The sequence below is a fragment of the Crocuta crocuta genome, unplaced genomic scaffold, assembly GCF_008692635.1.
Source record: "Crocuta crocuta isolate KB4526 unplaced genomic scaffold, BGI_CrCroc_1.0 scaffold36, whole genome shotgun sequence".
NCBI lineage: Eukaryota > Metazoa > Chordata > Mammalia > Carnivora > Hyaenidae > Crocuta > Crocuta crocuta.
In genome coordinates, this window is record NW_027532203.1 from 8,125,379 (window position 1) to 8,138,655 (window position 13,277).

The window sequence follows — 13,277 nt, forward strand, 5'->3', positions numbered from 1 at the left end:
AGAAGGGTGTATGAAGGACACATGGCTTCTGGGTTTGGAGACCTGACCAGCACAGAGTGACTGTATTTGGACAGTGCAGGTTAGACTGCAAGAGGATTCCTGAGACACTGTTGTGCGCAGGAAGCTGTCAGGGAAGCGCACTCTAGGTGGAGAAGCTTCAGAACAACAAGGACGCCTCAGCGACTCATGGAGGCAAGGAGACGGATGTTTGAGGTAAGGCAGTCCTGCGTACGGAGGCTACAGAGATCTGGAACTGAGAAAGAGGCGCTACCCTGAGGGCAGGGGCTCAGAGACCACAAGCCCAATCACGGCTGCCAAGGCTCCTGGGAGAAGGTACGAGAAACGAGAGGCCAAACATCAGGAATAATCTCTTTCGTGAGGTGACAGAAGGAAGCTGCTTCTTTTTGGGAACCGTCTTCCCCAATTAGGATCCTGTGGCCTGCAGGTGTTTCACCAGGGGGATCCTGGGGTGAGGATCTCAATCTCTTAGCCCCCCTTCTCCGGGTGCGCATCCTGTCATTCACATCCACTACCAGCCCTGGGCCTTGGCAAAGAGGACTGTGAACTGAAATGCACACTCAGTGACACCGCCATGTAATTCGGGGACCTCAGTTAATGAGGCTCAATAGTCCACTTCATAAGCTTGACAGCACATTCCAGAGAAAAACTACCTGAGCCATGAAGCAGCTGCCTCAATGTGGATTCCCAAAGCACATTTACCAAGCAAGGCAAGATTACAAATCTTACAAATGTAAGAGGACGTTCTGCTAAGTCTGGGGTAATTATTTTCCTGGGATTCTTCCAGATTAAGACCTGAAGGCTCTAAAATGGTTAATTCCAAGACAGTGGCCACAAGGGTCCTGGATCTAGGTGTGGGCCACAACAAGAGAGAAAGGGCCATTAGCACACAGGCTCGATCCTTCCATGAGTATTAAAGACAGATGAATTCACCTACAGCGTCGAGCTCTACCCCCACACCCCTTTCCGAGGCACTGATACAAAAGAGCTATTTCTAGGCTACTTTGTCCCTGGGCACTACCAAAATTGGACTGTGCTGAGTTAGAACCCACACCGTAACCTAAGTGGTCAATTTGTAATTTTTGGCCAAGTATGTGCCATCAATTTTGACCTACTGCTGCTTATGTGACGACCAAAAATGCTTGGGCAAAATGGAAGAGTAAATGGACTCAGCCGGTTTTCCTCCTCCCCACTGAGTTAATTTGTGGGAGAGAAAGTCAGATATGCACTCAGAAAGCTCTGTTCTGGAAATCATCAGGAAAGCATTAAAGTTAGAGTCCCTGGAAAGAATACTTAGGAGGAGACTCATAAAAGAACTCGGATGTGTCATGGCTAATCTCAGAATCGAATTCTAAACTGCAGAACCTCCAGCACTAGGTTCCTTTCACAGATCCAGTTAAGGGGACTAATCGGTTTCTGGAAACTAAGAGTACAGTGCAGTAGAGAACACTGCATTTGATTAATATGTTCGTTTTACCTTCTATTGAGAACTGAATTGGTGACCTATAATCTAGTTCCATTTATGTGCAATGGTGCTATTAAATTCTTTCTTTATAGATTTCCTTCTAAATGACCATGGAGAAACAACTTGTGCCGACAAGTCCATTTGTGACTCACAGCGCTGCCCTCCCCACGCACAGAGCGGGAGGAGGGAGGACTTAGCTCCTCCAGACGGATCATGCAAGAGACCCATGCCTGGAGCCGAAATCAGACCTCTGCTGTCTGTGAGTGTGTGTGTTCACATGTGCACGCCATATGACCTCAAGAGACAAGTTAATTAATCAAGAGACAAGTTACAAACTGCTAGTCAGCTTAATTTAACAATTTCACAGCTTTGCATCTGGATATTTGTTTTGGCGTTGCCAGATAGCCAGTTAACTACAGCTTCCTAGAGGCTCCGTTTACTTCATTAAGATGAAGAACTCAATTATGTATGAACTGTAAAAGTTTCAATATGCTTTTAAAGACAGCAAACAGTTTGGCACGATCATAGATTGGCCAGATTTGCTCCAACCCTGCTATACCGTTCCCTCAGTGTATTTTTAGGTATGTTATACACAGAAAAGTCCACAAGGACTGTGCTATCTTTTCATCTTAGGGAGGGCTCCTGCTTGGCCAGTGGGAAAGGGACACCGGTGTGTATTATTTGTGCATATACACCAGTGTGTACTCACAGACTAAAGGGCTGTAGTGTCATAGGTGAGAATCAGGGCTTGCTCATCAAGGAGTTGGTTCATAAAAGCACTGCCATGGAAAAAGAGGTGTCAGGATGGTTCACATGACGTGGTGTGTTGTGCCCAAAGGGGTGGGGGAGGGGCTGAATGTTCACGAACAGGGGAAAAGTGCATAAACTGAGGTGCGTTTGTGTCAATGAATATTATGTAATTGTTACCATGTCCCAGAGGAAGGACCGTAAGTGAAAAATATCAGGTCGCTAACTGATGTGTATAGGAGATCCCAGGTATGTGCGTGTGCGCGAGGCCGAAGATATAAAAGAGGGGGAAAAACGTGGTAAGAGATGGAACTGGAAAAGATGCTTTCACACCTGTCTTGATTTCTAATAGTGCTCAAGTAAGCTGGCTTACTGTAGCCGGAAGATCACCGGGGGTAAGGGAGGCGTGAGGGTAGGTACAACTTTTAGAAATGACTACTAGTCAGCCTTTAAAAATAAAAAAAAAAAAACAACAAATCTGAACTCATATTCATTGCTGGACGAGGGGGAGGGCACAGGCAGGAAGAACACAGCAGTGGCAGGGGCCACAGGACCTTGGTCAGATGGGTCACTGTGTCCCACCAGGTGCCTCTCTCCACGGAGCCCAGCACCCTCATAACCCAGTGAATGCTGTCACTTAATACCCTCAGCTCTCACGACACTCCAATACTCACGGCATATTCCAGGGCCCACAAAATGCAAAAAAGGATGGTAGAGAATGCTCGTTAGCCCTGGATTCTATTAAAATTATTTAACGAAAGGATTCTGTCCACCCTGCAGCTCTACTTCTGGTACAAATTACTAGGGTTCAGCAGGAGATATGCAAGTTCGTTTGGCATTTCTTCAGTTCTGCTGGAGGTGGAGCCTGGCCCCCTAGCACGTGACTTTCACGTACATCACCGTAGCTCACTACCTTCCCCTGGGCTTAGCTTTGCCGAAGGCCAATTTGACTTTCCTGTGTGCAGTGCTGAGCATTACATTCTAACAATATAACTAAATTGGTCCTTTAAGTCCACATCCTGCAGAAACCCAGCAATTGTAGATGTATTTAAAGGTATTCTCAAGTAATAAGCAGTTACAACAAACCTAATGAGGGTGATACAATGAGGAAAAATTCTTCAAAGCTACAGGAGCTCAAAGCCTCAACTATAAGCTACTGCTGTCCCGGATCACGCAAAAGAAAAAAAAAGGCAATTAAAATACATAGTCCTATTCAAGTTACCCATAAACATCAATACTAAAAATTTTTTAAAATAATGAATATGAGTAATACTTGGCTCAGAGAAACTACTTTTTTTCCCCTAGACCATTTGAATTTATTATATCCCCTCCTCACTCTCCCCCCAAATTATGTTATGAATACTTGCTCACTCCTGTGAATACAGTCCCTTGTAGCAGAGCAAGGTTCACGCTCACGATATAGAATATCTAACTCAGGGTTTAAAATCCGGTCCGGGAAGCAGACAGGAGAGGTTGGCCGTGAGCACAACCGGGAACCCACAGGGACAACGGCATGTAGTTTCTGTGGCTTCCTTATTCTCTTCCAACTAAATTATCTGACCCAGGCATTCTAACAAATCAGAAAAGCTGATCAGGAGTACACACAATCAAGACAGAGATACATTCTAGTCTCTGTGCTGCCAAAACGAGCATGGCAGAAATCCATTCTAAATGGTCAAATTAGGGGCGTCTGGGTGGCTCAGTCGGTGAAACGACCAGGTCGTGATGGCTCAGGTCATGATCTCACAGTTCAGGAGTTCGAACCTCATGTCCTGGGAGGACGAGCCTGCCTCGGATTCTGTGTCTCCCTCTCTCTCTGCCCCTACCCTGCTGGCACTCTCTCTCAAAAATAAACAAACATTAAAAAAATGTATTTATAAAATAAATAAATAAGTAAATGTCAAATTAAATGCACTTAATTGAGCCTTGAAAGCATTCCTAATAAAGTGGTATGGGACGAAAATCACTTCACCCAGTACCTCTGAACTACGTGAATTTCACATGTACAGCTCTGCAGCACAAAGAGGCTGATCTTATCCAAAAAAGAAAAAAAGGGTACATTCATCACTGGGCACAACATTAAAAACCAACCCACAGTTTTGTCATTAATGTCTGATCAAGGGTTATCATTACCATTGGCTCCTCACCACCTGTGACAGTTGATGACCGCGCTCTCCTAGCTGGGGCACTTGGCTGTTGAATGACAATTTACATCAGTGAAATGTACTTGGGGAGACCACCCATTGCTTACTGAATCAGCAATCACAGCTGATGCAGCCAGTCAGGCAGGTGACATGATTCTGAATCCCTGAAATCCACCCTGTTCAAATATGGCTGAGTAGCCACTCACTGATGACCAGAAGAAAAAGAAACCCGATGACCCCCCCACCCAGAGAAGGCGCCGTCCGCAGCCATGATTCTGGTAAACAATGAACTGACCGCTTCAGTAACGTGAGACGTATTACTCGAAAAAAAAATTGAAAACCACTATGGTTTTGTCCTTACTGTTAAACAATTAGCAGATTCTTAAATCTGCCAAACTCTTAATTTCAACAAGAGGCCACTGGTGATCAGTGAGTTTACAGCTTTACAGGGTAAAGGCAAGAGGGAGGAATCAACAGTTGCTGGGAAAGTGAGATTTTCGGGCAAATAAAATTGGAATTGATTTTCGGAAGAAGAGAATGTGCCATTAATTCATCAAGGGAAATCACGGAATCATCAGATCGAGGAGGATCCCCTCCCCAAGGCTACCATGGCTGATCATTCTGGTTTTGGGGAAAGCCTGTACTAAAACCCTTCCAGAAAGGATGCTCTTGTCCAGCTTCTGGTCAACCAGCGTATTCTATGCGCACCACAACTGAATCGGCCGTGTTGATTACTCAGTTAACCAGCGTACTCGAGAATTCATTCTGCCACCCAGGCAACAATATCCTTTGTAGTAAAAATGTACCCGACAGGGTAGATACTGTGATTGTAAAACCTCTAAGTACAATCTTTTTTCCCCTTTACTTTCACAGAAAAGTATTAGTGCCCAAAAAATAATCAAGGATCTGTATTACTAAAAAGAAAAAAATAAATCAAACTGGGTAAGGTCAAACAAGTTGAACATATTAAAGCCACAAAATATTTTCTAACGTATACATCAAACAACTCTTGAGGCAGTCCTCGTCTGCCTTCCAATCTGAGTATTCATTTTTATTTTTGTCCCATAGTGTTAAACATAGGACATTCTTCCGTATTTGCTGCTAGTTATAAACACTGCGGTAGAGTGGGGACAGATATGGCTATAAGTTCGGTAGTCAGAAAAGCTGCCTTTCCAGAGAAGGTACAGGCGCTTTGTGGGTTCAGAGTGTTGGTCATTAGTGATGGGGAAAAGCCACTTCCTGCAAACCCAGAAGAGTTCTTCCTGTTCAAAGGGATTCCTGTACCGTGGAGCACAGAGCTAAAGCTCAGTAAGTTTTAAAAAAAAAAAAAAAAAAAAAAAGGGAATTATTAAAGTATGTTTTTGATCTTTTGATCAAGTAATAAGCACATCAGAATTGGTATTAATTTGGGTGGAAAAGCAAAGCAACAAAGTTTTCAGCATTTCAGAGACTAGCAGCTCTTTGTATTCGAAATCCACTCTTTGGGCAATTTGCTAGGAAATCGTAAGGTCTCGTTTATATAGACCTATATATAAATATAGGGTTTGCACAGGAAAAACTCTTCCTTGGGAGCCTGGATGATTTTAAAAACAAGCCCAAAGCGCCAAGAGGCGGCCGGCAAGGGGCGTGGGTTACCGGTGGGAGGTGAGCAGGCTCGGCGACAGTGTCGGTCACGCTGCAGGACCGCAACCTCGAGGATGGTTCTCTCTGCTGAAGGGAGGAAAGGACATGAAGCACCATGAAAACACGGGCCCGGAAACCAGTTTCATTGGTTTAAAAAATACGTCAGTCAAGCCTATTGAGCGTTCTTTCGTATTAGAGGGGTAATTAAACGAGACACTATCGTTTCTGAGCCAGGAGAGTAATCCTTCGGGCAGTCGGGTGGGTAAGCCTGCGTTTCCTTACGAGTGTTTCCAGCAGACAGAGATTCTGATCGGTCCTTAGTAAGAAGTAACAGCGAAAATAGGAAAAAGAGGCCAAAACAAGGTAGGGGACTCAAAGGCCGGTGTAACACTCTAGTGCTGCTTTAAGAAATGGCATGAGGGGCGCCTGGGTGGCTGAGTCGGTTAAGCGCCCGACTTTGGCTCAAGTCATGATCTCCTGGCTTGTGGGTTGGAGCCCCACATCGGGCTGTGTGGAGCCCACTTTGGATCCTCTGTCTCCTTCTCTCTCTGCCTCTACCCTGCTCATGCTTTCTCTCTCTCTCTCTCTCTCAAAAATAAACGTTTAAAGAAATGGCAACAGGAAGCTAGCAGTCTTGTATTTTGCGTTGGGATGCAACCTTGGGGTAAACTCCAGCGTGATGTGAATAAAGGAAAACTACTGGTACACACGGTTCTTAAGCATTTATTAAATATTACTATTGACAAAGGATCAGTTGAAGTCTAAGTTCAACAAACTCAAATATGGTCTTGTGCTACTTCTGGAGGGTCAGTTATAAAATTTTAGCTTCTGAATGGAGTCGAAGTCATACAGAACAGGAATGAGGGAAAGTAGTGAGGGTAATCAAAAACATCTGGTGTGTGATGTATAATGTTCCTCTCACTTGTTTGTATTCATCTATCGTTTTAGGAAAAAAGCCTGAGAGACTCAGTCAGAGAATGGCAGTAGGTCACACACACACAGAGGCCAAGTGTCTAATCAGCAGCAGATTCATCCCTGGGATAAATATGTATGTAGCACCTACTCATTTTTAATACTTTGCAATGACAAGCAAAATGGGGTTAAGGTCAAAGAAAGACTTGGGGACAGTGATGAGGGCCTATTCATACCCTTCACAGTAGTTAGGCTAGCATCAGGGATTCCTTCTTTAGTAAAAGTTCATGCTACGGTCCTTGAATCTAGAGTGACCCTGACAAGCAAAACTGAAGAAGAGTCTTGTATTCTGCTCTATCCAAGACATTCTTAATAGTTGAGTCAGACTCAAGACCATCTTAAAATATTACTGACTCTTGCACTTGGATCTTCAAGATATTTTAGGCGCCTGCAGTGATTAAATGCAGGTGGTTCCTATACAAGGACCTGGAGATGCTAACTTAATACTCACGCTAAAGAAAACTAGGATTTGTTAGCTGGTCCACTACAGGTGTGCTACTGCTTTGGCTCTTGCACCGCTTACTACATTTCATAGGCTTTCGATATACAGCTTCATTGCTTATGTTGTTTCCGCAGCAACAGTTTTACCAATTCAAACATCCCACATATAAAATTTTGTCCCTGCCCTTTTAGTATTACATTTTCATCTCAGTGCTATTTCTCTTTCTGAAGAACATTTATAAAATTGTAATATAAAACCATTAAGTGAGTAATCACTGCAACTCCTCGAATATGGGCCAGCGGTAAGAACACCGTGACTGACAGAGGAACAATCTTGTGAGCACTTACTTGCTTTTACATTAGATGTAGTCCTCTTACCCATGTGCATCCAATACGGTTGTAATGATCACTATTTTTCTAGGGTGCCATTTTCAGCGGAGTGACTACCATCACTCACTATAATCCATCTTTAAGTTCAATTTCTCGAGAAACACGGAGAGTGCATTTGTTCTCAACTCTACACACAGGCAGGTATTTTTCTATGGACTTTTCATGCCCTTCCACAATGTGTTAGCAAACATGGGAGGTTTTTGTGCTCAATCTGCTGCTGCTCATGGGGCTTAGCCCCATCTGAAGTTTCTAGAAAGAGGTTCCCTGATGGTTAAAAATGCAAGTTCAAATGTTACCCTGAGGTCCGTGCCCTTCTTAAGGATTCATACTCTGGGACTTAGGGGAGGTTCTCCATCTGCCATTCTAACTCTGTCTTGGATGGGTCCCTTAAACTTCATCTTCAAAGTGAGAATGATAAGGTGTGCAGCAGGGTACTTAAGAGGACTAATTAAGAGGCCCAATATCTCCCAGGTCCGCATGTGAAGCACCACCTTTGTGATGAAGGTACTATTTATGAGCCTTTGGCTGGGAAAAGAAATCCAAGGTTAAAGGTGATAATAATAGAAGTAGATTCTTCTTGAGTTCTTTACCAATCAAGAAAGATTATCACCTGCTTGGACTATTTCGGTACTGTCCTCTGAAGGAGAAACTTTGGAAAATATCAGAGCTCTCTGGGAGCTGGAAGGACCTTGGTCATTATTTACATACAAGATTCTTTTAAAGCAACAAGAAATGAGAAAATATTTGCTCAACTTCTCATTCAAACAAGACTATTACTTACAATCAAAGAACCAAACTGCTCCCCATTGGAGTCTGGAGTGATCTGAAGCCTTCTGCTCAGCTCCTCGGACAGCTCCTGAGGGCTGGTCCGAGACCCTGGAGAAGATGGTGGTGGGGGCAGTGCCAGACTGAGGGAGTCGCCGGTGATGCTCACCTCTTCGGAAATGGTCTCCCAAGGCTATCAAGGAACAAGATGCTGGGGTAAATGGTAGGAACGTGGGATCCTCTCGTCACCTTGCCGACAACAATAACTACTATAATAACTATGATTAGCATTTCCTGAGCATTTAAGGGGCACACAATCTTCTAATAACCATGAGAAACATGTGACTACTACCCTAATTAACAGATGAGGAAACCGACACACAGAGAGTAACCTATCAAAGAGAACAGAGCTAGGAAGTGGCAGGGTCAGGAGTTGATCCAAGGGAGCCTGGTTCTAAGGGCTGTGGTCTTAACCACTGTAAAATTTCATCTCTCTGGGGCGCCTGGGTGGCTCAGTCAGTTAAGCGTCTGACTTCGGCTCAAAAACACCTCTCCAAGCGGTGACTTACTTCTGGCACTAGTTACTACATGCATGGGTTAAAAATGTTCTCAGGCATTCATTCATGATTTCCATGAATTTTCTTTTACTGTAAATGCTGAGGAGTCACTATGAAAGCAGCTGAGATGCTATAAGCTGTAAGTAAACAGTGGTATTAAGTAACTTTTAGTGAATTCATATGGAATCATTGATTTTGCTTTTCCAATTTTGATCATGGCGATATTTTCGTGAAGGATCTTCTTCATGACACACCGTCTACACAGAATGAACTTCTAATAAGTAAACACAGTAGTTAGGGCTGCACAGAAGTAACTGCTTAACAACTGGGAATTGCTAATTTGTCATTCAATTCATAACTCCCCCCAACCCCAGTAATTTACCATAAACATTTAAGGGGAAAAGTTAATAAACATTTCTAACTTCACCCAAATTTCTATTTTCTTGGCGATAAATCTCTTTCATGAGGTCAAAACTACTCAGTAAACTATCCTGGTACCCAGGACTTATTTAATTGCTGATCTATGACAACCACGCTGCCACTCACTCTGGGGACAGGTAAACAATAAGGTGAAAATATCTTACGATTTCCAATACTAGAAATAACATCATTCCCTTTCGTAACAAACAGATACATGTATTTGTCAAACAGGAATTCATACACACTTCCTAAATTAATTAAGATCCCAGTGGTCATCAGTTAGCTGTCAGGCCACCATGTTTAATTTTTAGACAGCGTTTACCCAGAGGCAGTACTAGGCCATGAACCCACGTGGAGCACGTGGGGAGGAGGGGCCTCGGGGAGCGGAGGGGGCGTGGGGAAGTCTCACCTCTGGGCCCTCTCCGCCCTCGCTGGGCTCCGGCTCCAGGTCCTCACTGATGTGTCTCCGCGAGCGGAAGCGCCGGTGCGCAGCCTCCTGGTTGATCTGCCTGATGTTGCTGTCCGACTCGGAGGCCACGTCCCTGAGAGCGCGGGGCGAGGGGAAGGGACACAGGACAGCCGGTGTGGGTATCTGGCACTTCGACAACAGCCCAGCGTTCGCCAAGGGCCTTACACCCGCTAAAATGTCGGTGGCGTCGTGTTCAACACGGACAACTAGCTGGCCGTTAAACAGGAGAATTCTCCCAACATGTTCCGGCTCAAGTACGCTTCTAGGTTCATTTCAATCAAGTAAATACGGTGTTTAAATGCATCAATCACAAAGTTTTGAGTGTTTTTCAGGCATGTATCACAAAATGTACTTTAGTATTTAAGAAATCACAGCCCTGTGGGGCGCCTGGGTGGCTCAGTTGGTTAAGAGTATGACTTCGGCTCAGGTCATGATCTCATGGTTNTAAAAGAAAGAAATCACAGCCTTCCATCCATTTGTTCCAGTGAGAAGGTAGACTTCTCAAAGGGCAGGTGACAGACTTGGGGCCAGTCAGCGGCGACCCTCTAGGAGTCTAGCATTGACAAGGTGGCAACTTTTGGTTAACTGTTAGCTAAGAAGCAGAAATAGTACAGACTCAAAGCTGGGACTGGAGAGAAGTGCTCCTGATCCAACATGATTTTTGAAATCATTTTTTCAAAAACTCTATACCCATTTTTTGAAATGGATCTCATTTTGACAGGATCTCAGGATCATGGCACTGTATTCCTCCCTATGAAACCACTGTACAAAATTCACACACACATCAGGTGATAACGTGCCAAATCACGTGGGGTTTGAGGAAGACGGCAACTTCATTTTTTTTTTATTGGTCATGTATCTCTCTTAATTTAGGATCTGAAAACATCAATTTAATCTTAAAAATTTCTGCAGTAAATTACAGGCAATCATCCTTTGGGAGAAATACTACTTGCTGCTTTTAGAGTCGAAGTTTAAATGTCAAAATGTTTTTCAAAGAAAAATCAGACTCTTTCTATGACACCATATTCGGTTAACAAAAATGATGCTGCAAGTTAACATTTGAAAATATTTGAAAATGTTACTTAAGACCAATTGAAATACAGTATTAATCAAGGGCCCTCTTTATAGATTCTTCCTATAACTCAGGTTTTAAAACATTCTAACCTCTCAAACTTTTATTATACTCCACGGAAAGCCTGCTGGGCCCCTGTAAGAGTGAATAGTTTGTGACTAGCAGCACTGTGTACAAATAAATGGGGGGCTCTTTATTGCCCCTTTCTGAGATAGTTTAAATATTTCCAATAAACACCTTTACGCTATTAACTTCTAGTAAACACAGGTTAGCTTCCATATAATCTACATTAGAATGATAATTACTCCTTAAAATCTGAATCAGTGAAGTTTTACTATATCTGTATACCCAATACATAAACTTTTGAACTCAACAGAAATAACAATCTTGCATATTTTTAAATTATATTAAACTATGATGAGACTAAAAATAGTACCTTGAGATACCTTCAGAAAAACTGACGAAACTATGGGTATAGAGAAAATAATTAACATCAAGGGACACAGGAGGATACTAAACCTTTTCTGAAACCACCAGAACAAAATGATAGAAACTGACACTTTGTCAGACAGGTTAGAGAATGTAATTTTGCATTTGTGATTTTATGTTGCTGCAGGTCTTTTATTTTTCAAAAAAAATTTGTGTAATGTTTATTTATTTTTGAAAGAGAGAGTGTGCGTGTGCACGTGGGGGAGGGGCAGAGACAGGGGGGGGGGACACAGAATCTGAAGTAGGTTACAGGCTCTGAGCTGTCAGCACAGAGCCCAACGCAGGGCTAGAACCCATGAACTGTGAGATCATGACCTGAGCCCAGGTCGGATGCTCAACCACTAAGCCATGCAGATGCCCCCACCTTAGTTCATTTTTATAGGACATTTGATTCTTAAGCACACAATGACTATAAAAAGTTAAGTTAATCCAGAACAGAGAAATATTTAGAAGGAAAATAACCAAAATGGACTTTATGAAATACGTAAAATATTTCAGTAGGGTCTAAGAAGGCAAAGGAAACTTGACATTTTCCTTTCCCTTTCCCTTTTTATTAAGGACGGTAGCAATTTCCCTTTCTAATGACTGGTCTTACTTTAAAATATTTTATATACATATATAAAAGACTTTCACCAGATTTTTAAATCTTCACTCGAAATATATATTCAGTTAGCATTTATTCAGTCAACACTGAGGGACTAATGTTTGATGTATTAGCTCCAGGTCCTAATACATACTTGAATTGTTCCAGGGGCTTCTGAGAGGTTAAGAAGTCAGGTTTTATCATTACCATGTCTACATGCTGTATCCCTTAGAACTATGTAAGATTCCATTATTCTGGAAGGACTTGCTTTACTTTTTTATTTTTTAGAAAATTTCCAAAAGATACAATACAGTATTAACTTATCACCACCCTGAGATTAGATCTCCAAAACCTACTCATCCTCTATAACTGAAACTTTGCACCCTTTAACCAACATCTCCCCATTTCCCCCACACCTCCCATTCTGTTTTTTCTCTTTTTTTCATAGTTCATTGTCAAGTTGGTTTCCATATAACACCCAGTGCTCATCCCACAAGTACCCTCCTCCATGCCCATCTCCCCCCTTCCCCTCTCCCTCACCCCCATCAGCCCTCAGTTTGTTCTCAGTATTCAGGAGTATCTCATGGTTTGCCTCCCTCCCTCTCCCCAACTATTTTTCCCCTTCTTCTCCCCCATGGTCCTCTGTTAAGTTCCTCCTAATCCTTCTATATGTGCAAACCTATGGTATCTGTCCTTCTCTGCCTGACTTATTTCGCTCAGCATAACACCCTCAAGGTCCATCCATGTTGCTACACATGGCCAGATTTCATTGTTTCTCATTGCCACGTAGTATTCCATGGTATAGATAAACCACATCTTCTTGATCCATTCGTCCGTTGATGGACACTTAAGACTCTTTCCATGATTTGGCTGTTGTTGAGAGTGCTGCTATGAACATTGGGGTCCATGTGCTGGATGGTCTTGTTTTAAAAGGTGGGGGGACATTTAAAATCAATTATGCAAATCTCCCTTACCCCACATGATCATACAATTAGTGATCAGTGTGAACCAGAAACAACTAAATAGCAGAGAGAGAGGATTACTTCTGATTTTGAAATTCCAACCCTGGGCTTTTATGGTCTTTAGTGATGAAGTGAAAATATTCACACGGGGGGGGGGGGG

The 13,277-nt window shown here is 43.0% G+C and overlaps 1 protein-coding gene across 4 annotated transcripts in view; it reads right to left on the reverse strand.

Annotated features, from left to right (window-relative positions):
- Positions 1 to 13,277, reverse strand: part of NEDD4L (NEDD4 like E3 ubiquitin protein ligase) — a 150,832-nt gene that overhangs the window by 50,817 nt on the left and 86,738 nt on the right. For 2 of the 4 annotated variants that reach the window (XM_077777563.1, XM_077777562.1), the window contains 3 exons: positions 9,952 to 10,084; positions 8,582 to 8,758; positions 6,010 to 6,084 (listed from right to left, as the gene is read on the reverse strand). In XM_077777563.1, the coding sequence (XP_077633689.1) occupies positions 6,010 to 6,084; positions 8,582 to 8,758; positions 9,952 to 10,084 (385 nt within the window). Of the gene's footprint in view, positions 1 to 4,363; positions 4,424 to 6,009; positions 6,085 to 8,581; positions 8,759 to 9,951; positions 10,085 to 13,277 lie in introns of all 4 variants that reach the window. The other 2 variants (XM_077777564.1, XM_077777561.1) reach the window with 2 other exon arrangements.